The sequence below is a fragment of the Eubalaena glacialis genome, chromosome 6 (assembly GCF_028564815.1).
Source record: "Eubalaena glacialis isolate mEubGla1 chromosome 6, mEubGla1.1.hap2.+ XY, whole genome shotgun sequence".
NCBI classification, from domain to species: domain Eukaryota; kingdom Metazoa; phylum Chordata; class Mammalia; order Artiodactyla; family Balaenidae; genus Eubalaena; species Eubalaena glacialis.
In genome coordinates, this window is record NC_083721.1 from 120124576 (window position 1) to 120150072 (window position 25497).

Here is a 25497-nt window from a genome sequence, read left to right on the forward strand (position 1 = left end):
TATGTAGCTGGGTATATCATCTGTTTTGAAATCTTGTTGTCATCCACTTGTATGTATAATGAATCCCTGGCCTGGCTATGTTGCAGCAGATCTATCTGGATGATGATGATCGGCTGTGTCACTGTACTTTCTCTTCTGCCCTTTAAAGAACACAACTGGTTGATACGTGATTGCTGATAAATGTTCTCTAGGAATGTTCCGGAACTTGTCTGTTTTTTTAAGTCATTTTTCTAATTCCACCAAAGGAACCTCCAGTAGATAGGCTCTAGAAGTTGTTTGTGATGACTAAAGCATTTTCAAATTCCATAGCAATTGTTGAGGGTGTAAACTTTTAGTTACAGTTTATTCTTTCAGCTTGGATTAGGGAAGTGGTTTATGAGGTATGGCCAGGTAGAGGTATTGCCTGGAATCCACAGATGCACATATTTATTTTTTCAATCCACATGTTCTAAAAGTATCATGGAAATAATCATTTGTATTGGGTGGTGGTGAGTTGTTCCATGAAATGTTTAAAAGTTAAACAGCAGTCTTCATGCTAAAAATGTTGGATATCTTGGCTCTAGAGAGTGATACAGGCTAAATCAAGTCTAATTTTGTTGTGGTTTCAATCCACATTCACACCTTTTGGACAAGTCAGGACACCATTTTCTTTGACCAAGTTTATGAGAATTAATTCTGCTATTGTTCCATGCCCCGTGCTAGATATTGTATGATCTGAGAGGAGATCTGAAGTGTAAGCCTTGCTTTTGAGGAATTAAATTTTGTTAGGAAGTTAAGGTTTTGTAAGCAGTTTCATTGGAATTTCCTGTAAAGTTTGGGCCTAAGAACTTAAACTTGGAAATAGTTTGGAGAAAAGGTGAGTTTTACTAAAGAATTTTCAAACTAAGATCAGTGAGATCTGAGGAGAAATAGTCTCACTTCCCAGGGTCTGAATTAATGGTCTTTGGTGAAAACTAAATGAATTTCTTTCTATTGCTTGAAAATAGAAATCCCTAGTTACTTTAGCTGCAAAAACCAAATGGGAAAGCAGTCTGCGAAGTGGTCAAGATCACAGACCTCGGTTTTGTTAAAACCTGGGACTGAATCCCAGTTAAGCTAGTTGCGAGTACTGCACACCTCATGGAACATTGTGAGGAGTAACTGAGATTGTGAAAATCAAGGGCTGAGGACAGTGCCTGACTTGTAAGAAGTCTGTGTCAATAATTAAAAAATGCAAAGACAAAGAAAGTTTAAAAAGAGTGAAGATTAAGAAGTGGTGCTGAGACACTAAAGCAAAAGCAGCAGAACGAGGACCTTGTGACCTCCTTTCTTAATCCACCATATAGATTTCGGTTGAACACAGTAGGAAGGGGCTGGTGAGAGGGACAGGAGACTGGCTTTACACGAGCAGAGTGGCTGAAACTGTTGGCCTACCCGTTTTCCCCCCAGGAGCTAAGGAAAAGACTGTGCTGGCATAGGGACAAGGCCAAGGAAGAAAGAGTCCAGTCAGAGTTAAATGGTTAAAAAAAAAAAGAATTGACTCTGCCCCAGTTAATTCTTGTTAGTTCCTGTGAGGATAAAATGGTGGTGGTAGTGGTGGTAGAGAATAGGATGATGAAAGAATTAAACTGTAAATTTGTCTTGATGTAATTACTTCTGTTGACCTTGTAGCCTTGTAAACGTTCAGTATAATTTGTTTCTAGAAAAATCTTATCCCCCCCCCAAAAGGGTGGAATCTGTCTCCTAGATTCACGTATAATTCAGAATCTCCTGTTAAAACCGAAGTTTAAATTAGCAGTTCCAAGATGTTCTAATCCTAACTTATAAATTCTATAACTTTCTTTAATGTCTCTAAAAGAGAATTAGGGAAGGTGGCACAATAAATAATAGGAAAAACGTACAAATGGTTGATGCTGTTGGACCACAGGTGTGGAGTGGGTTCATACTGAGTTGATAGGACATCAGTGCCAATCTTTGCAACTTTGGCCTGGAGAGAAAGGGAAGTAGGAGTGGGATAACCGGATACCATGTGAATGCCGTTAATTCACTGGAGATTAAAAAAAGTCGATTTTACTGGTTATTTGGCATTTGAAGATCAAAATAAAATAAATGATTGAGTGAGAAATTTATTTTCAGTAAGATATACATATTGTCATCGTGAGGGCTTCTAAATGTGAAATCAGTTATGTACAGTAATATCATAGCTCGTGTTTCTACCCTTTCTTCATACTCACTCTTCTTTCCTCTCTCCCTCCCTCCTTTTCTTCCTTTTGACTTCTGACCTTCCTTCTAAAAAAACATATTCTTTCTTTTTCCTCTCAGATTTTTTTTTGGCTTCAGATATTTGTCTCTCTCAAAGTCAGTTTCTCCCACGTTCCTCCTTCCTTGGTCTTCATAGGTTCCACACCACCATATGTCTTTCTCCACATATGATTTTAGTATGCCAAGGGAAGAAAGGTGCTTGACTCCTTTTTAAAGTACTTCTGTTTAAATTAGAGTTTTTCTTCTTGAGTGGCAGATTATGACCTTTAATACACAATAGTGTTTTGTGCTATGGGAATGATTATTGGAATTCATTTTAATGGAGTATAGTCACTAACATTTTTGTACTCTAGTGAAGATTTTGTTTAGTCTACATGTGTAATGTATATAACCAAAAAGTAAGTTTTTTTCTTAATCAATTTCGTTGCTGTGTAAGAACACTTACTTTACTCAAAATGGTTTGTTTTGTATATTTGTATTTTTTAATCCATAATACCATTTTCCTAAGGGTAGATTGAATTGCATTGCTGTACCTTTGCATAAATTAATAAAACTCATGGGTGCAGATTCCCAACTAGATTGATTAAATAAATGGCTCTATGGGCCACATATTGCTTGTATATTTGTTGTATATAAACAGAAGGTTTTAATGACTGGTTCAAATCTTTGCTCCCACTCAGAATTGAATGCTGAAAACAGTTGACTCAAGTCAGAAAGGCAATTGTAACCTCTAAAAAATTAAAAAAAAATTATGTGAAGCAGTATTTGAATCACAGCTTTTATTTCTTCTAGAGCAATTAAAAATATTTATCCCTCATATGCAGAAGTTTTTTTTTTTTAAAGCTAACATGATCAAATTCATTTTCATAGAAAGGAAAAGAATGCTTAGTGGATCATAGTTTTGGAGAGAGTGTTTTTAGTGCAGAAGCTTCACAATCATTCAAAATTTCTTTCCTTGGTTAATAAAAGAATTAATGTAATTTCCAAGTTGATCAGGAGGATAAAAATACAATTGCTCTCCTTAAATCCAGTGTCTCGGTGACAGGAATAGCAGATGTCTTTGCTATTGTCTTAGGCTTTTGCTGTGTATGGTTTTATGTTATGACCCATGGTAAATATTTAACTAGGCAACATCTGTGTAGTAATGGAATTCTACTCTGGTAGCCTAGACCTTTCTTCATACTGGCTTTATCTTAGAATCATATCAAAAGATTCTATTATCTATGTACTTTTATCACATGAAAAATTAACCTAAGGTTATGGTTTTAACTCTAAGGTAGACTTCATTAGTTCTCTTCTTTGATATTCAAATGTGAAATTTTTTCAAGATAACCCAGGTTGTTAATGATGAACAGACTGAAAGTCAATGGTGGTGTCAGTGCATAAACCACAGGCTTTTCGTACATACCAGTTCCTCATGGTTAGGTGGCAGTTCTGATGTATATCCGTAGGGAAGCAATAGCATCTGGGAGTAGGAATGGAAGGTAAGGTAAGCCTTGATTGATTTTCGGTGGCTTCGAATGAAGTCAGTGACAGCTTTGGTCTCTTTCTCGGACTCTGGTGCAGGGCTCCGATAGATCTCCCAACATGGGTCCTTGGTGTGAGGGAAAGCTGCAGAGGACATGGAGGGATGAGATCAGAATCTGCCCCCCATCAGTACAGCCCTTACTTCTTTTGACAGGGATTCACAAAATGTTTTTAACATTTTAGTCTCCCAGGTTTACAGGGCTGCCTCAGTGTCCCAGCAGACTAACTTTGTATGCATAACTCAAGAGTATAACAGACTTAGCCCACTTGAATATTCTTATTCTTAGCCTTGTTTATTTTTCCTCCATCTCCCAGGGTCACAGGAATAACTCAGCAGAAGCAGCCCAGGGCCTGGAGTCAGTTCCAATTCAGCCTCAGCTCTAACTCATTGGAGACTGCTGTAAATTACCTTCTCTGAGCCTGAGTTTCTTTTACCTGTTTCAGTAGGCAACTTTCACTTGGTGATATGTGCTATTATCATATTCATTATGGTAGAATAGAATTACATGCCGAGGTGGTATTTTCAACAAAGTTAGATAAAGAAGAAATTTATGAATTGGGATAGTGGCAATTTCTCTTTGAATGTATGTAATGATAAAGTAATATTTGTGTAGCAGCTGCAGCAGCATCTGATGTAGCAGGCCTCTGCTTATCATTGCTTTTCCCTGCAACCTTCTCACTTTCTTTGCCCCAGATGTTTCTTTTCGGACCTGAGATCTCTGTTCAGATTATCAGAATTTCTGGATTGTGCCTGATTTTTAGCAAGCTAGATATATTAAGTAAGAGATTGTTTGATAAACAGTCCTACCTCCTACTTCCACCCATTCAACAAAACATTCATAATACTTCTATGGTAGTGATGATTATCTTTCATTTTTTAGATTAGAAAATTAACACTTAGGGAATACCTTATCTTTACTGAATAAGTAGGTAGTTTAACTAAATTCGGTGTCTAAACACTCTTTAGAGCTATTTCCCTTGAGATCTGGTCTGCTACTCACAGTTCCATGAGACATTAAAGTTCCTGTTGAGGTCAGTTCCAATGCATTTGGAACGTTGGCTCTTGGAACGATTTTTTCTCCACATGCGGTCCTGCAGTATTGAATGATGGAAGTGTTTACACAAGCTCAGTTAGCATTTTTCAATTTGATCATTTCAGATTCTCCCTGCAGGTGTCTACAGCTTTATTTGAAATTTATCTAGTTAACCTGAGACCCATTATATAAAGAAACAAAATATTTTTCTTATAACTTGTAATATTTTCAGAAACGTTTTTTATATTAATAGTCTAAGGCCTTGATAAAAAATTCAGTTAGTTTTAAAAACTGTTGATTAGTTCTGAGTATTAAAAAATGATCAATGTTGTTCTGAAATTACCTATAATTTGAATTTTATCTTCGTTACATCTTTCACCATTTATAGATTCAGATACAATACAGGTCAAATTGTGATTGTTGGAGCATAATTTTCAGAAAATAACTTTTTGTGATAGTATCTGTCTGAAATCTCAAAATCAATCTTATTTAGCAACAGCAGGGTATAAAGAATTCTCTTAAAAGACAGATATCTGTGTCACACTTTTATTTATTTTTTGATACAATTATTCCCTGCAGATTCTGTCCCAAATTGATGCAATACAATGACTTTTGTTTTGAAGTCAGTATGTTCAGAATGTCTCTAAATGACTTTTATTCTTAGCTAGAAATACTTTTGCCATATTGTATAATATACATTTCCTTTATAATTACTGCTTTATTTCATTTTTCTGCATTACTAGCTTCAGCAGCAGAAATTTCATATTATTTCAAGAACTCCTGCGTAACCAGGAAATCATGCTTTCCTTAGTTGAAACTGCGTTTTTAAAAATATACTTTTCTGAACTGGAATTGATTAACCAAACCTTAAACTTAATGCATAACACTCAATGTACATGAAAGTCAGTAAATAATATATTACCTAAATGCAAACAAGAGACTACAGAGCAGTACCTGTCTCCATGACCAAATATATCCATCAACATTGAACACAGGAAGAACATAAAAATTCATTCGGTCCAGGAGTTTGGTCATAATTTTGTTTTTACCATAAGTTTTGGTTGCCTGTAGGGGTAGGAAAAAATTAAGCTATTGGTATAAAGTTTAGCTACCATGTGGAAAGCTGTGGTTATAATTGTAATGACTACCACTCCTTAAGTCCATTTGCCCAAGGTCACATGATTTCAAACGTATTTCCCCTAAACTGCATAAAGATAAATAACCCATATAGATGACAGAAAAAAAATGACACTTATTCAGACTAGTGAAATTAATTGAACTAAATATTCTTTAAAGGATCATTTAATTATCAAGACTTGTAGCATTCCAAATGTAGCATGCAAGATACGTTTCATAGAAAGAATAGAGGCCAAGTGAAAAATTAGCAGTACAACTTGTTTTAAATAGATTCTTTTCCTCACATCTTTCGGTAAATACATATTGAATTTGTAAGCATAGGAATATGTAAATATTGGGGAGGATTCATGAATTAATTATAAGTAGGATTAAAGAAAAAACACTTCGTTAATAAAAAAATTAGAGCATTTAGATTGACCAATCAACTTGTTTTCTCACATCAGATGGAAATTTCTCTAATTATCTGGACTTTCTATGGCTACCTAAAATCTCTCATTATTCTTGGAAAATGTCTTCCAGGTATATCTGTACTGGAGCCAAGATATTTCTTGTAGCCCTGTCTTGTGTGTTCCTTTATGGCTTAAGTAAGCGAGCTTATTACTTAAGTAAGCTGAGCTCTCGGCCCTCAGCTGGAAGAACTAAAACAACTGCAGGGATAAATGAGTTCTACCGGCAGATTCATTCCTAGTGAAAAGTATCCTCGCCCTGAAAGCAGATGTGATGTCATATTCCAGCAGCATGATGTATGCAAAAGCTGGCAGAGAAGAGAAAGTTAAAAGATAGTAGGAGTCAGAAAACAATAGAAATGGAGTGAGAAGAACAACAAACTTATAAACTGGATTTACTTTTTTTAAAAAGTGAGTTATTTTTCACTTGGAAAGGAAACTTAAGTATGAAAATTCCAAATGTGTGCATAGCCAATTCAATATCTAAACAGGAACTAATGTTCTGTGCTTTGAACTCACTGAAGAAAGGCCAAGTTTGTAGGTTGTAATATAAAGATAGTTTCAGATTTCCCATACTTAACTATAGGAAAAACCAGATTGTAGCCAAAAATTGTTTTTTAGTTTTATAAACTGTCAGCTGGAGTTCAAGAAGTTTAAAGGAAGGTGTCAATTTTATAAAAACCTCAACGATGAGTAAAATCCAGAGCGTTTATTTCCTGACAGCACCAAATGTGGGCTCTTCTTGTTAAGAGGAACTGCACTCATTTGTAAAGGGGTGTTGCCACTCAGTGAAGTGATGGAGACTTGACAATCGAAGGAGGATTGTGTGAAAGTTCCGATTGATATACCTGATAGACAAACCACTGGCAGAATGCTGGGGAGATCCATTCTCGTGCATGAATGCCACAATCCATAAAAATAGCCTTTCTTCTTTCATCCTTTTCCCCAATCTTTTAAAAAATAAATTTGAGATATTATTTTACATGAACTTACACACTGATCTCTTGTTGTCCAAATACCCATTCATAGTCTCAGAGCAATTCTTTCACCTGTCTTCTGTTGCATGAGTAACTGTGTATGCACATATTTTTCTCAGGGAGGACCATGGCATGTATCCTTAAAATACATAATTCATAATCTATTTCATAGTATATTTTTCAAAAAATTTTCTTAGTGTCAAGAGTTGCTTTTAGGGTTTAAAAAAATCACAATCTATTGTTTTTCGTATTTTATTGCTAACATCCTTTGGCCTGAGAAAAAGATTATAAAGTTGCTTCTATTTCTGCCATTTCCTTTTATTTTTCTTACTTCATAAACATGATGTTTAGCCTGGAGTGGAAAAGATTTTGTAGTTGTGTTTGCAGTGGGGAGGAGGGATAGCGGCTGGATATTTGAAGAACTGTCATTTTAGAGAATTTAGATTTGTTTTGAGTGGTTGGAGAGCATGAATGGATGGGAAATCAGGGTAAGGAAGGGCTTCTCAGTTATTAAGGGGATGCTTTAGGGAGCAATGTCTTTGGATGTACAAAAATCCAGCAGCAGCTGAATGGCAATTGTCAGCTCGGTCATAGAAGGGAATTCCCTATCAACACAGAGTTGAAATGCCTCACTTACTGTACTGAGATCCTATGATTATATGATTCTTAAATTTCTTTTCTTCCCGACATTTAGTCATTAGTTTCACTGAATTTAACTGGATGGAAAACTGTTTTATACACCAGGGACATCATAAACTCTTGTTATAAAGATGTGGGATAAGAAACTTGTCTGGCTTTGTCCACTGTGTCTGTCAGGTGGTTTATTCAGGGACTTTCTTGGTTCTACCTAAAACCACCTGGCACTTCTATTCTTGAATGGATGTCTAGAGCTTATATGTTCTTCAAAGAAATAAGACTTTTTATTGTCTAAAATTTAGCTAGTTGTGTCACAAAGTAACTCTTACATTTATATTTTTTAACAATAGTAAGAATCTAGTTCTTAAATTACTTTTACCTTGAGAACATACAGTGGATATCTTCAACAGTAGTTCCAATTTTAATATGAGAGACCATTTTAGGATGCTTATGTACCACATTTTCAGTCCAAGCAACAATCTTAAGAACAAAAACAATTTTGAGAGATTAGAATAAAAGAAAACTAAAAGACAACAAATGTTGAGGGTGACATTTTTCTTTTTGGAAGTGCAGGCATTTTATACTATACCTTGTCCCAATTATTGTATTTTGCATAGCTGTGCCTGCCTGGGATATCTTCTTTGACATCAAACTGTTTCTCAACCTCTTCTTGTACATCGTGAATCAAGATTCTGTTTGACAGGGGGAACGATAAAATACACATTTACTGGAGAAAGAAAAGCAGTTATCTTTCATTTGCAGAAATTTTCTCTTCCTTCATCTCTATCTTAGATCAAGTTTACCCTGTTTCTTCATTATTCTGTAACCATGTCTTTTAGATGTGTCATGTGTCTGGCTTCCAATCTTCCCATTTATCTAGAGCTGTGCTGTTCTTGCTGATTGACTGATCTGAGTGTAGAGGAAGAACATAAATGAGGTATACTCTTAATTAGAGTTTATTTAGCACATGAGACCAAGTACTGCTCATGAATATTGATTCCCATTAACATCACTGACAAGCACATTATTATGCATATTATATCTAACTCAGTGTATGCTTGGCTTTTGACTTAGGATGAATCTGGGATTTCTGAGAAAAAAATTATGACAACAAATTTGGAATCAGGTGGGGCATGTTGCACTAAAACTCACATGAAGTCTGAGAAGTTTGGAAGTTATATTCTGGGTTGTCTCTACAGACATAATTAGTTGTCTTAAACTCTAAAGAGGGTATGTGGCTTTTGCTCCACCTGCATTAATAGAAGTAGAGGAACCAGGGAAAAGAGAGATTTTATGGTCTCAGAGGTTGATTTGTAGCATACGGCAGTATTAATTAGTCACAGGAAGCTCGTATCTAAGAATATTTTTAGACTTACATATATCAATTTAGCTCTTGTGATAACAGCAGCAAAAGAAAATCGTGTGAGCTGAAATACGACCTTTCCACAAATGCAGCTGCATGAAGACATCAGAATGGTAACAGATTGTTGCTGATAAGGACTAGAAATTAAGCCTAAGGCTGGAAATTAAGAACTATGGCCAGATGTTATTTTCATGAGCCCTTCCACTAACCAGCAGCCAGGTTTAAGTAGATGAAACCAAATTACTTTCTCTCAAATATTATTTTAGCACTCCAAGATTTGCTTAATTTGTTAAAAATTGTTCCTAAATATAGGTGAGAGGATAAATAATTATCCCTGAGGATTTAATGATAGAAATGGCTGTTTATTGAGTCTTTCTTACATACCAGGCACTCTGTTCAGCATGTTATTTACATTTTTCACTTAATCTTTACATCAACGCTCTTAACTGGGTACTGTTACAACTCCCATTTTTATAGCGGTTAGGTAGATTTCCAACGTGGATATAACTAAAATACAGAAGTTGGGATTTGAACTTAGAGATGTATGACTTCAGTACTCTAGCTAAACCATATACAGCAATGCCTCCATCACAAGGAGTGAAATCCCTGGGTATTGCTGTCAGATCTATAGTCTTCTTAGTCTACTGAGGCTTGTGCAAAGTTTGCCCAGTTGACCAGCTCTCCAGGAAGCCTGAGTCCCAAGATCAGGGAGCTGGTAAGTTCAGAGAAGAGGCAAAATGAATCCTATGTTGACAATTTCAAGACTCCCTCCTGCTGCTTTTAGAGAGTAAAAAAGAAGGAATGGAGATTGCTTTGGCAATATGTAGCCTTTTGTGGGTACATATAAATTTTAGGATTATTTGTTCTAGTTCTGTGAAAAATGTCATGGGTATTTTGATAGCGATTGCATTAAATCTGTAGATTGATTTGAGTAGTATGGCCATTTAAACAATATTAATTCTTCTAATCCAAGAGCATGGGATTTGTATCATCTTCAGTTTCCTTCATCAGTGTTTTATAGTTTTCATAATATAGGTCTTTCACCTCCTTGGTTAAGTTTATGCTCTGGTATTTTATTCTTTCTGATGCGATTTTAAACAGAATTTTTTTTTTTTAACTTTCTCTTTCTGATAGTTCATTATTAGTGTATAGAAAAGCAACAGATTTTTACATGTTAATCTTGTATCCTGCAACTTTGTTGAATTCATTTATTAGTTCTAATAGTTTTTGGATAGAGACTTTAGGGTTTTCTATGTAAAGTATCTTGTCATCTGCAAATAGTGATAATTTTACCTCTTCCCTTCCACTTTGGATGACTTTTATTTCTTACTCTTGTCTGATTGCTGTGGCTAGGACTCCCAATACTATGTTAAATAGAAGTGGCAAGAGTGGACATCTGTGTCTTGTTCCTCAATTTAGAGGAAGGGCTTTCAGCTTTTCACCTAGCTTGAACCCAAGCTTGGATTTGTAATAAATGGCTTTTATGTTGAGATATATTCCCTCTGTACCCACTTTGATGAGAGGTTTTATCATGAATGTATGTTGAATTTTGTCAGATGCTTTTTTTGCATCTATTGAGATGATCATGTGATTTTTTTATCCTTCCTTTTGTTAATGTGGTATATCATATTGATTGATTTGTGAATATTGAACCATCCTTGCATCCCTGGAATAAATCCCACTTGATCATGGTGTATGATCCTTTTTATATATTGTTGGATTCAGTTAGCTGGAGGTATCACTCTCTCTGACTTCAGACTATACTACAAAGCTACAGTAATCAAAACAGTAGAGTACTGGCACAAAAACAGACACATAGATCAATAGAAGAGAATAGAGACCCCAGGAATAAATATGTGTACCTATGGTCATTAATCTATGACAAAGGAGGGAAGAATATGTGATAGAGAAAAAACATTCTTGTCTCTTCAATAAGTGGTGCTGGGAAAACAGGGCAGCTACATCTAAAATAGTGAGATTAGAACATTTCCTCACTCTATATACAAAAATAAACTCAAAATGGATTAATGATCTAAATATAAGACCTGAAACCATAAAACTCCTACAAGAGAACATAGGAAGAACAGTCGTTGACATAAATTGTAGCAATATTTTTTTGGATCTGTCTCCTTAGGTAAAAGAAATAGAAGCAGAAATAAACAAATGGGACCTAATTAAACTTAAAACCTTTTGCACAGCAAAGGAAACCATCGAGAAAACAAAAAGACAACCTACTGAATGGGAGAAAATATTTGCAAATTATATGACTGACAATTTGGGTATTTGGTTAATACCCAAAATGTATAAACAACTCATACAACTCAATTATAAAAAAAAAAACAACCCAATCAGAAATTGGACAGAAGACCTGAAAAGACATTTTTTCAAAGAAGACATATGGATGGCTAACAGGCACATGAAAAAGATGCTCAACATTGCTAGTTATTAGAGAAATGCAAATCAAAACAACGAGATATCATCTCACACTTGTCAGAATGGCCATCATCAGAAAGTCTGCAAATAACAAATGTTGGCGAGGATGTGGAGGAAAGGAAACCCTTGTACACTGTTGATGGGAATGTAAATTGGTGCAGCCCCACTATGGAAAACAGTATGGAGGTTCCTCAAAAAACTGAAAATAAAACTACCATATGATCCAGCAATTCCACTCCTGGGTATATATCCAGAAAAAACAAAAACACTAATTTGAAAAGATACATGCACCCGAATGTTCATAGCAGCACTATTTACAATAGCCAAGATATGGAAGCAACCCAGGTGTCCATCAACAGACAAATGGATAAAGAATACGTGGTGTGTGTGTGTGTGTGTATACACACACACACACACATATACAATGGAATATTACTCAGCCATAAAAAAGAATGAAATTCTGCCATTTGCAGCAACATGGATGGACCTAGAGAATATTATGCTTAGTGAAATAAGTCAAACAGAGAAAGACAAAAACTGTATGATATCACTTATTTGTGGAATCTAAAAAAATAAAACAAGCAAATGTATATATAGCAAAACAGAAACAGACTCACAGATTTAGAAAACAAAATAGTGGGGAGAGGGATGTGGAGAGGGAAAAGATAGGGGTATGGGATTAAGAGATGCAAACTACTATACATAAGAATAGATAAGCAGCAAGAATATATTGTACAAAATAGGGAATTATAACCATTATTTTGTAGTAACTTTTAATGGAGTGTCATCTATAAAAATACTGAATTACTATGCTGTCCACCTGAAACGAATATAATATTGTACTCAAGTGTACTTCCATTAACAAAAAGGAAGGAATGGAGAACTGTGTGCCAGTATATGTGACTGCCATGAGCTTCGGTGTGTGTGTGTGTGTGTGTGTGTGTGTGTGTGTGTAACTGTAGTGGGGAAGGATGTTTCAGGGAGACAGAGTCGTTATCATGTCTTATAAACTGGTCTGGACTGCCTTTCCCCCATGTCCACATTCCTGCAGGATAGGGTCTACTCAAAAAGCATGATTTCAGGTTTCTACAGGATCTCATTTGTCTCCAGTAACTCCCTAATTGGGTTACTTTGTATCATACTTGGCACTTATCGACATGGATTTCCCCCAACATTTGAGGCATACCTTTGTGTTGGATAATAAACTTTAAGGCACTGATTTATTCAGTAGGAGGGGAAGGGTGCAGCTGATGATAGTCTCTCGTTATCCCCTGTTGCACAGCGTGTGTGCATGTGTGTGCACATGTATAAGTGGTCTTTCGTCCACTTGCATTAATAAAAGTAGTAAAGGAACCAGCCAAAGAACATTATATGGTCCCAGTCAATCTTCATGAAACCCCTATGAAACATCATTTTAAAGATGAAGAAAATGAGATGGAGAGAAGCTAAATGCACTGTCAATGTTAAATACCTAATGCATGGCTTAAATGGGACTAGATTCAGACACCTTCACTCCAGAATCTATATTCTTATCTACCACACTCTTCTGCTTTCCACCGTGACCAACATCTCTTTGACATTTGTATCAGGTATTAACAATACCCATTTTATTCTTGGGTAAGGAATATATAAAAATGTGGAGCAGAAGGAAAAATGAATAGGATGAAACATTAGAATGATTTATTTGATTGAAATACTTATTTGATAGGACCATGCATATACTTGGAATATGGATTTGTATCTGACTGAACATTATTAGGTAATTAGACATTAACATGAAGTGTTGATGATCAGTTTGGTATAGATCTCTTCCACATTTCTCACATAATCTTATGTGGGTCTTAATAAGATTTTACTTAATTGTATGATTTGAGTTTTACTATTATATTAGTTGTTGTTTCCTGAATTACCTTTCATTAACAACTCTTTATTTTCTAATTTTAACTTTTGATCAAAGAAGAGATCATCTAAAATGTATCTAAAATACGAACATCTAAAATGTAGAAAAATTAGTAAAAGCACTAGGGTTTTCAACTGCTGACTCTAAATATGGTGTCTGTCCTTTAAGGCTCAGTCCAAGGGATGTGCATTCTTTTAGACATTATTGAACCAGTCTGTTCAGGTTTGTTAGTATACACATATTATTTGTTTTTTAGGCTTGGCCTTTTGTGATTTTGTAAGAGTGTAAAGGGAAAGAAAGGGAGCAAATATGCTACTTTAAAATAAAATCTGTCTTGGTAATTTAATTTTCTGAAAATTAAAAAAAATATCCCACAGATGCTTTAAACTAAATAGTGGTTTATATGCACTGTCTAATGAAGGGTGTCTTAGTAAATCATTGTGTCAAGCCAGCCTCTTAATGTGGTTTTGTTCTGACTGGTGTCTGGGTCCAACCAGATGTTTCTGTTCTTAGAACCTTCTTCTGTTACTGACTGACACCAAGTAACACATGTAATTAATACGCAGATAAAATTACCTATATAATTAGTACTTGGAGACAAGATTTTAAATAGTTCTTGTCTGCACAGATCACTTTACATATTTATATTTCTGAGGAAGGTAACTATCTAATTATGTGGCTTTCTCACAACTGTGGCTAATTTGGACCAATTTCTAGAAATCATCTCCTAATTAGATAAAACTAGTTTTTATAGGTAGTTTAACACTTTGGTTCTTGATGTAGATAGCAAGGAAGTATTTGGCATAAGACAAAGTGAAAACCACACTGTTCCTGAGGATCTGGATTTAGACCTCTGTTTGAGTCAGAATTGTTCCAGGCTAGGAGAGGACCAAAGAGGAGAAAGGGCTTATGTGAGTTATTTGATATAATGGAAAGATGGCAGCCCCCTGCCTGGGTGTCTTCTGTAACAGTGATTTATTCCACTATCGACACTCAGTGTTGAGCAACTAGCTGCTTGTCTACATTACCAGGATATTAAGGAAACATACTGCTTCATTTTTACCCTGCTGTTCAAACCAAATTATACAAAGTTTGCCAACTAAAATATATTTTAGCTTGGGCTAGATACTTTGTAAGAATTAGTTGATCATAGGAATCTGGGTCAGGTTTATATTAATGAAGTAAAGTGAAGATTGTAATAATCGAGGCACACATTTGAAAAGTCTGGCTGTGAAGTGATTCAAGAGACACAGTCACCAGGGAGTATATAGGGTAGAGGGGTGATTTCTTTTAGATGAAAGAATCAAGACGTCATAGCGACCTTAGCAAAAGCATACAGTCCATAATGCACTACTAATTTCTGTGATTTGGAGGTATATTTATAAAGTGTCTACTTCTAATTTTAATGACACAATTTATAAAATCATAGAAAAACACATATCAATATATTAATTAAAAAGGTTTAAATGCTGGTATAAATTAATTTTGAATATGTTCTCCCCATATATTAACTTCTACATTTGTTTTACAGCCCTCTTGAAACAACAACAAAAACAAAGACAGTGATAAAAACAATCACACATAATAGCCTGTGACTTTAAGCCATTAAGCCACAGACAGGAATATTTTTTGTTTACTTGTCTATGTATGTGTTTCCTTCATTTCAATAATATTTATATTTACTAGGAATATTGAAGCAATATAATAAATACAATCAAGTCATGATGAGCTGCAATAAATCCTGCTCTGTAATATGACATTATAGGATCTTTGTCTGAGCCAGAAGTAGAAGGCCTTTTGAGTTACAGCACTAAGTTAGGTAGCAGAGGCATGAAATAGCAAGTCAAAAAGAAAGAACTGGTGTTTAGCAGTTTGGAGTGGTGGGGGTCTTAATAAAGGGGACTGCTGGAATGACAAGGGCTGGGGGAGTACAGGATCCCTCAGTACATCAAATTGCTAAATATTTTAAAGTATAAAAACACATTTTGTTTTCTATATTGTATGTCGATTTGTGATATTCATCTCTGGGCTCCCTTCTTATTTGTTGCCCCAGGGCCCAGACTGCATGTGCATGACCCATGGTTAGTGCTAAGTTCCAATTTCCTTTTATTTCTCTGTGGGACCACAGCAACTCATTTCTGCATCTTTGGCCAGTCGAGAATTCTCTCCTCTTAGATTTGTCTTATTTTACTGCATTGTTTTTGCTTTCTCTGAGGAAGAATTTCTTTCATAAAGAATTATTTATTTATTATGTATTTTACATTCCTACTTCTCTGACTCAAGGATGAACATTGTTAGGGTCTCCTTTTATGTATCAGGAGAATTCAAATACAAGAATGTGGTGCTGGTAGTCATCAGTAGTGCTGAGCTCTGGGTTGATTACCTGGCAGGGGTGACGAGTGTGACCAAACCATCCATGCCTGCTCACGTGCACTCTGTCCTTACCAGGGGCTGAGTTTTAGAGATGGCAGATATCATAATTGTCATTCTTGCAGATCATAGCAAACATAAGATAGAAGTTGAGTGGCCAAGTTTGAGCTCATCACTTTTATAAGCAGGCCTCCATAGTCTGTTTGGAAGTAACTATAAGTTTTATCTCATAGGTAGAGCTTTCATTTTGGGGGGCCCAATTGAAAAATTACACTTGCCTTTCAATTTCAAGACTCCAAGACTTTGAGTCTCTAGCACATTTGAATATTTGCATAGGACTTACTCATAGTGCATTTTATTTTGATCCAAGGCAGCCTGAATGGACTGGAATTCCTTTTCACTAATTCAGAAATCCACTGTCATGTTAGCAGCTACATGGTGGGTGGTGTCTGGATACCAGAAGTCAAGCTGTGCAGATGAGTTCAGTGTTAGTCGCAGTTGTTTATTTGCTCACCCAACACATATTTATTAAGAAATGACTATGTGTCATACACAATGAAAGGAATTTGAGGTTCAACGTGACTGAAGTGTGGACTCTTCTCTTAATAAACCTATGAGATTTTTGCAAATATATTTAAGAACTGTTGAATATTAGGGAGTGGGAAAAAAACTATTGTACTGCTCACTTTTTTAGGACATAGTATGTACAGTTGCAAAAAGAATGAGCAGCTTTTGGTTAATCTGTTTGCTTCTACCATCTTGGGGTCATTTGGAGTTGTTTCACAATTGATTTAGCCACAGCATCTGTCTCTAATTGGGAATATGGATTAATATATGGCATCACCCTCCCCTGCCCCTGCTCCTGAGTCAGGCCTCAGAACCAGATGTCCCTGTAAACTCTGGAATTCCTGGAAGGTTTGTGTCCAATGAAAGCATAATCTCTAGCCATGTCATTTTTCTAGCAGTATGTCCTTGGGCAAATTACTAAAACTCTTTGAGTTTCAGTCCTCGCCCCTAAAAAAGGGCCTAACAGTCCTCCATTGGGAGTGTTGTGAAGACTGTGAAACAGCTGTGACATGTGGGCCATGCAGGCATTTAGCAACTGCTGATTCCCTTCTCTTTATCTTCCTCTAGCTGAGACTTTCAGAAATTTGGTGAATGGGACTATAAAGATAGCATTCAGATTAAAGTAATTTAAGAAGATTCCAATTCGTGTTCTTCAAAATCATACTCAATTGTGAAACCCAACAAAGTATAATTTCCCAACCTTGGAAATGTAGAGAAAGTGCTCACTTTCTACCCATCATGCCAAGCTTGTGGGCGTGTCTAAATCTACCTGCCTGTTTTGTGATTGACTCCCTCTCTACCTCTAGGTCAATCAGTTATGTGCCAATAGGGGGCTGCAGTGAACCAACCAATATTTATTGGCTTATTTGGATCAGGAAGCTACAGCCTGAATTAGACATGTGAGAGATGTAACGTGTGATGTAAAGGTAGGGCCATCTAATCACAATAGCAATCTCTCTGTTCCAACAGGGTAATGTAGTACAAGAGTTAAGGCTCAGTGAACCTTCATGAGCATTTACTAAGCACCAGGCCCAGAGCTGGGTGCCAGGGTTGTAGAGGTTAATAAAAGAGAAGCAAGAAGTTTAGTGTGGGACACAGAGCCGTATATGCACTTCCAACATGCTGACCAATGCCAGAGGCAAGCACAAGTGTTCTAGGAGCACGACAAGCAACCCGAACTGGGTCATGAGAGTTGATGAACAGAGAAGGACTTCCTCCAGGAGATACTGCCTGAGCTGGGTCTTGAAGAATAAATAGCAGTGAGCCAAGTAAAGAGGGAAGTGCATTCCTCCTGAGAAAAGGTGTGTAGGGCCAAAGTGGGCGAGTTTTTGGTGTTTATTGTGCTTGAAGGGTGAGAAAGAGGGTGGAGTGCAGAGGTTGGAGATTATGAAGTGCTTGGAATAGCACCCCGATCCCAACAGAAGATGCTTCTACGGTGCTTATTACGGCCAGGCCCACTTCTGAGCATTACCCAAATATTAGCTCATTTAGTCTTTACAACAACGTTAGAAAGTAGGTGTGATTGTTATCCCCACTTTACAGAGGAGGAAATTGAGTCCCAGAGAGGTTAAGTAACTTGTCTAAGGGCATAGAGCTAGGGTAGAGCTGGGGTTTGAACCTCTGAAGACCATGCTCTTTCCAGACTAGGCTGCCTCTCACTAAAAAGCTTCAAGTGGAGGAATGCAGTTGTCCAGCTTTAGAGAGAGCAAGCAGGGTGCCATGTGTACTTGGCTTTGTGGGAGGCAGGGCTAGACCCCTGAACACGAGACAAATTGTAATTGTCTATTGAAATTGTCCCTGTAAAAGGTAGAGCAGACATGAATTCGGCAGTGACAGAGGAATGAAGAGGAGAGGATGGATTTGAAAACCATTTGGGAATTAGTACAGGCAGAACTTTTGATTGATTTGATGTGGAGATAAGGGGGTATCTGACTAGATCTCAGATTCCATTCTGGCTTTAAATTTGATATGTCATCTTGGTCATTTAATTTACTGTCTTTGAACTTAAGTTATTCTGTTTTCAACAAGTTACATTTTGACACTGACATTGAAAGTCTGATGGAGAATTTGAAACGATGTATGTAAGGTGGCTGGCACAGTGTGTCTTGTGCGTAGGAGCAGCTGAATAACTGAGAAAATGATAACTTTAGCCCACTGGATTTTAGAAGACTGATCTAACTTTAAGAGTTTTCTTTCACAATGGACCTGCACTTGGAAAGGGTCACATCTTGATATTATCAACCAGTGCATTGCTGTTATCAGTTAACCAGTACCTTGATGTTATCATAATTTTGACAGAAATTATGCCACTGGTACAGATCAGTGTGGGAGTGAGGAGAGTGGCAGGCAAGGCACTACCAGCAGGGAGGGAGAAGAGGCCATGATAAAGGTGTCAGGTACGTCTCCCTGTTTCACACTTTCACCTAGAAAAAGCTGTTGTTTGCAAAGCTTTTGGGTGGGAAAACAGAAGTGGTAATTTGGGGAAAAATAAATAAAAACAAGGAAAGTACTGGCAACTGGCTGAATTATCCAGGTAGCTCCTGTCACTTCCCCCTATCTTTGTCTTTGGTAGCTCCGTGGGCATTGAAAATAAAAGACAAAAGAAGCAGGTTTTAGGGAAAAGAAAGAAAAGATTTAAAAAACCCCTCTATTTGCTTTACCTGGTTGGTTTTGGCCAAGCCCTTTATGATGTTTGCTTGTTTTTCATCCTGGGGCTTCACACGGAGCACCTTCTCCCTTTAAGAATACAAAAGATGAAACATGTAAACTGTAAAGAAGCGTTTCATACTCCTCTTCCCACATGGAGTCTGGAACGCAGGGCGGCAAGATTCACCTGTCAAAGCGGACAGGAGCAATTGCAAGAGTGATAGCGATCAGACCAGAGGCAGGATGAACCTCATGGTTCTTCTTTGCCTGTCCCAAGCCCCTCTGCCAGTTTTATGCCTCAGCTCTTATCTGGAGGAGCAACTCATTTCCTCTTAGGGTTCTGGTGGACGAAATGCCCCCCCCCTCATATTTTCTAGTTGGGGAGGGGAGTAAGGTGGCAACACTAATACTAAATGCCCATTTTGTGACAGGTGAATTCCATGCTACTCATATACCTTTTACAATTGGGAATACCCATTTTACAGATGAGATAAGAGGCAAATTCCTTGTTTAGCAAATAACTTGCCCAAGGAAGCAGAACTAGTATGATGAGATTTGAACCCAGTTCTTTGTTCTAAAATACAACTGAATTGAAGAATGGAAGGAATTGGTTTAAATTTGCACTTGGAACCTGAGATGAATTTGAGTATCTGGCCACAGAACCTTGATGGGTGGTCCCTAATAGCAAAACTTTTTTTTTTTTTAACATCTTTATTGGAGTATAATTGCTTTACAATGGTGTGTTAGTTTCTGCTTTATAACAAAGTGAATCAGCTATACATACACATATATGCCCATATCTCTTCCCTCTTGCGTCTCCCTCTCTTCCATCCTCCCTATCCCACCCCTCTAAAACATATGTTTTTGAAGCTACATTGTAAATTGTTAAAATAAGAACTTTTGATTACAAATTATTTTGAATATACTAAACATATTGTAAGTAATCTGGAAAACATTGATATGTTCACTGTCTAGATTTTATACTTTTGCCATCGTTTCTCGGTACCTCTCTTGGTAAAGAAGTAAACATTACAGAAATTGCTAAATTACTCACATCCCACTCCTTTCCCCTTTCCCTCCCTCTGTCCTCAGGGGGAACCCCTATTCGTAAAGCAACTTGAGGACATTTAGAGGGCAAGATAATATGGTTGCTCAAATGTTTGTTCATGGGCTGCTCTCTTCAGGGTCTAGATGCTGTAGGTGCCCAATAAATGCTTTTTGAAAGTTGAATTACTGAAAGTCATTTATAAACCATTTTAAACAGTGTCTTGGGGGGGCGGTCTTTAATCTTGAACAAAACTCAGTTAATTATGGGTTATTTGGGAGAAGACAACACTTTTACCCAGAATTATAGGTAACCTAATATACTGAGTGAATTTAATCAGATAACTTATTAGAATTTCCTTTAAAACTACCTCTTCATGTATAGATGGTCATACATGAAACTTCTCAGAGTCATAGTTGTATATTTTTATTATCAAAATAATACTGTTGGGGAGATGCCCCTGTTACATGTATAGCAGCGATAGCTTCATTCCTCTCCACCTGATAGATGTGCAATGTGACGGATCCCCCAAGAGGGTTCCCTTGCTGCAACCCTGCAGGTAAGGAAGTGGAGGGGTTTGCAAATGCCTTCATGTTCTTGACATTGGACAAGCTTATCAGCACTAGAAAATCCCAAGGCAAATTCTTGCTCTGTTGATTCTAAGGGGGCGCTTGGCAGGAGTACAGAGGAAAAGGAAGAACTTGACTTTGGAGTTAGACAAACGTAACCTCAGGGTGGCTCCCAGACACTAGCTACTTTACCTTGAGCAGGCTGCCTAGTCATTCCAGGCCTTGGTTTCCTCATCTGTAAAATAGGGATGCATGTGGGACTCTTAACAAGTGGCTGTGAGGGCTAAATGAGACGCGTACGTAAGGGACTTGGTGGATGGTAGGTACAAAAACATGCCTGTGTCCTCTAAGCAGTTAATACAGTTGTCAAGTTCTATAGACACACTTGCTGGCCACTGTCAGGCTGCAGAACTGATGAGCATGTATCATGTGGCAGGTTAAAGTGGTAGCTGTGTCCTGTAAGGCCAAAATATCTCTCTGTATTTGTTTTAATGTGGACTGCTTAAAGAAAAAAAAAATTTATGTTATAGTTTTGCTTTTAGGAATTTTGTTTGGATTCTAAAAGTAATAAATGCCCATTGAAAATAATTTAGCAAAATATGGAAAAGTTGAAGGAAGAAAATAGAAGTCACTCTTAATTCTAGCATTCTGGTATATTTTCTATGTTAAAGCCTTTTTCTGTGTGACCACTTTTAAAACTGTATAGAAAAGGCTTGTGTGTCTGTTTTTCAGGTCAGCTAGGAAGGACACTTTTATTTGGGGATCTAAGTAGATGTTTGAAGGATCCTGGTATTTCTCAAGATAAGACTTTGATGATAAATAATCTTTGACTTCTTAATATCTGTTGCATATTGACAATTCCTTGTTTCTGGAATAGGACAGAGACATATGATGCTTTAAGACCTCCCACTCCTCCCAATCTATTTAGCCTCTGAAAAACAGTACAATAGATGGATTTCAAGAATATTTTGGAGCTCTTTCTCAGAACAAGTATGGTTTCTTAGCAGGCATAGTTCAGTAAAACCTTGTATTACTGAATCAAGATTTATGAAAGGTCTTGGCATATGCATGGAGTAGGATGAATAGTTGTTAGACACCATATCATTTTAGGATTGACTATGTAAGATGGTGTGATGTTTCATAGGTTAATTTAATCTCTTTAAAAATGTTTAAAGTTGAATGCTTCACACGACAATAATTTTCCATCTTTCTGGATCTTTGCACTCCTAGGATTTTTGTATGTCTAGACACAGTTAAAAATACCACTGTATTTTTTAAACTATGCTTTTCTGCATATTTTTCAAACATTATCACTATAAAAGAAATGTCCTAGAAAATGGAAGTGAAAGTTCTCCTGTGATTTACTACAATCTTTCAAATAATTCTCTATCTTCAAATCAAATATAGTAAACTTCTGGAATACCTTTCGATATCTCATAAAGGATATGTTGAAAGAAAAATTTGTTGCCTTTAGTTATGGATATTGGATTTTTAACATTGAAATGAAACTGCCCTGGAAAATGCTGCAGAGAAACTTGTCTTTATTAGTTGCAGGAAAGGTGGCATTTCTGCACAGAGACGTGGGTGAGTGATTCAGGCAGTGTCAGACCTGGCTAGAGGGGGAGTGACTACCTGCTCAAATGAGATGACCTAAGAGGCTCATCAAGACCCCATTTGGCCCCCAAATCATTAACTATCATGGTTCCGCCATCTTCCTTCTACTCCTGAAATTCTCTCTTTGACCAATGCATATAGGTTATCTGGCAAAGCAGGTGAACACATGAGATGCGATTCTAGATATGTAGACCTCCTATATTCCAGACTGGGAAACCAGTCTTGCTATTTTGTAGCAACACTGTTTGAGGTAGGAAAGATCCAGGGGGCTGAGCCCCTGCTGTTTGTTAATTGCTGCTTTGGGGAGGTGAGAGTTAGGGACTGAAGGAGCTCAGAGCCTGTCCTAGATTCTTCTCAGGGTGGGAATTAGCCAAAGAAAGGGAGAAGAGAGGTGCCCTCACAGCCAGGGGCTCCTGTGTGGGCAAGGCTGGGCAATGTCTGGCCTGGCAAAGCAGCAGAGTCTCTGGTCAGCCGGGCAGGAAGGCATAAAGTACTATATTGCACTGGGAAGGCCTAAAGCAGAAACTTCTTTTCTCTTTTTTCTTGGTGAAGCTCGGGCAAGTGGCACTGCTGGCCTGCTAGCTGTTAACTTTCAGTTGGCAAGAGATATCGCAAAAATGTCTCTAGTGCAGGAAATCTCAGGTACATGGATTTTATTTGCTTTCCTATTTCTAATTCTTCTTGAAAATTCCTTGAAATTTTAGAAAAGCCCATGTATATTCCTAATTTCTGTTTTAAAGCACTGAACTTTGGGCCACAGCATCCCTTAGTTAGACGTCGATGGCACCTGCTAGAGGTAGGGTAAGGGAGTGTCCTGTGGAACTGAGTTGAATGATACACCTCCAGCAAGATAACTTCACTCAGCTAAGTATGGTTGAGTTAGCTTTGCAATTCACATGGATATAACTTAAACAGAATGGGAGAAAGAAACAATTATTTCACTAAATTACGTCTATTTTTAAAATTAGCATCAATACTGCTTAAGAATTTACGGGAATTTCTTTTTTGGCACTTAAGGGTCTCTCTTTTTCTGTGCCTATTTAAATGATCTATTACTAAATTATTTTGAAGATGGTTGCCTGACAAATTGTAGCAGCTGCACTGCTACCATCTAGTGGACAATTAGTGCAATTAATCATTCTTTGGCTTGACAGCTTCCAAACAAATCATTGTGACGTTAATGGATTATGTTTTTGAATGAAACACTGTTATAGATATTTCAACATATTATGCTAGATATGGAACCTTCTCTTCCTTGAATCTACATGGAAAACAATGAGGTAATGTTTTGTTTTATGATTTTAAAGTAAGCAATGCCCCCAAATTATAATCTAAATACATATTATTATATTTTAAAATTTGAACTTTGCACAGTACTCTCCAACATTACTAGCACGTTCAGTTTTAATTCTGGAAAACTTCAAGTCATGTTTGACCTACAAGTCATAGAGTTATTTTTGCCTCTTTCATTTTAGGCCCAGCTGGTTCAGCCAGGGTCCCTGGTACCTTCTTGTTTCACTTCCAGTCTGCTTTCCACACCATAGCCTGGCTGGTGTTTAAAAAAACAAAAAACAAAAAACTCTTATCATGTCATTTACAATTTAACATCTCCAGTGGCTTCTCATTGCTCTTTTTTTAATTGAATGAAAGATTCTTTAAATTCTATAGTACTTTACAGTTTTCAAAAGTTTCACACACATGATTTCATAAAATCACATAATAACCCCTTTTTCCCCCTACCCCTATATTGCCCCTTCCACATTCCCTCTCCCCACTGGTAACCACCAGTTTGTTCTCTATATCTGTGAATCTGCCTATTTTTTTTTTTATTCACTAGTTTGTTGTATTTTTTAGATTCCATATAAGTGATATCGTACAGTATTTGTCTTTCTCTCTCTGACTTATTTCACTGAGCATAATACCCTCCTAGTCCATCCATGTTGCTGCAAATGGCAAAATTTCATTCTTTTTCACGAATGAGTAGTATTCCATTGTATATATGTATCACATCTTCTTCATCCATTCATCTGTTGATGGACACTTATGTTGCTTCCATATATTGGCAATTGTAAATAATGCTGCTGTGAACATTGGGGTGCATGTATCGTTTCAAATTAGTGTTTATATTTTTTTGGATATATACCCAGGAGTGGAATTGCTGGATCATATGGTAGTTCCACTTGTAGTTTCTTGAGAAACTTCCATACTGTTTTCCACAGTGGCTGCATCAATTTACATTCCCACCAATAGTGTAGGAGGGTTCCCTTTTCTCCACATGCTCACCAACATTTGTTATTTGTGTTCTTTTTGATGATAGCCATTCTGACAGGTGTGAGGTGATATCTCGTTGTTGTTTTGATTTGCATTTCTCTGATGATTAGTGATGTAGAGCATCTTTTCATGTGCCTGTTGGCCATCTGCATTTTCCCTTTGGGAAAATGTCTATTCAGTTCTTCTGCCCATTTTTTAATTCGGTTGTTTATTTTTTTGATGTTGAGTTGTATGAGCTGTTTATAGAAGTCGGGTATTAACCCCTCATCAGTCAAATCATTTGCAAATATCTTCTCCCATTCAGTAGGTTGCCTTTTTGTTTTGTCAGTGGTTTTCTTTGCTGTGCAAAAGCTTTTAAATTTAATTAGGTTCCATTTGTTTATTTTTGCTTTGGTTTCCTTTACTTACTAATCTATGACAAAGGAGGCAAGAATATACAATGGAGAAAAGACAGTCTCTTCAGTAAGTGGTGCTGGGAAAACTGAACAGCTACATGTAAAAGAACGAAATTAGAACATTCTCTAATACGATATACAAAAATAAACTCGAAATGGATTAAAGACCTAAATGTAAAACCGGATACTATAAAACTCCTAGAGGAAACCATAGGCAGGACACTCTTTGACACAAATCGCAGCAATATTTTTTTGGATCCGTCTCGTAAGGCTTCTCATTGTTCTTAGATCAGTTGTTCCAAATCCTTAACATGACCTCTAACCCT

The 25497-nt window shown here is 36.9% G+C and overlaps 1 protein-coding gene across 1 annotated transcript in view; it reads right to left on the bottom strand.

Annotated features, from left to right (window-relative positions):
• Nucleotides 1-19531, bottom strand: part of CPA3 (carboxypeptidase A3) — a 33748-nt gene extending 14217 nt beyond the window's left edge. The window contains 13 exon segments of the mRNA XM_061193564.1: nucleotides 1881-1911; nucleotides 1913-1966; nucleotides 3650-3852; nucleotides 4770-4860; nucleotides 5757-5867; nucleotides 7234-7335; nucleotides 8378-8397; nucleotides 8400-8478; nucleotides 8588-8690; nucleotides 16408-16532; nucleotides 19292-19367; nucleotides 19465-19513; nucleotides 19516-19531. Of these exon segments, the coding sequence (XP_061049547.1) occupies nucleotides 1881-1911; nucleotides 1913-1966; nucleotides 3650-3852; nucleotides 4770-4860; nucleotides 5757-5867; nucleotides 7234-7335; nucleotides 8378-8397; nucleotides 8400-8478; nucleotides 8588-8690; nucleotides 16408-16532; nucleotides 19292-19367; nucleotides 19465-19513; nucleotides 19516-19531 (1060 nt within the window).
• Between the last annotated feature and the right edge of the window lie 5966 nt (nucleotides 19532-25497).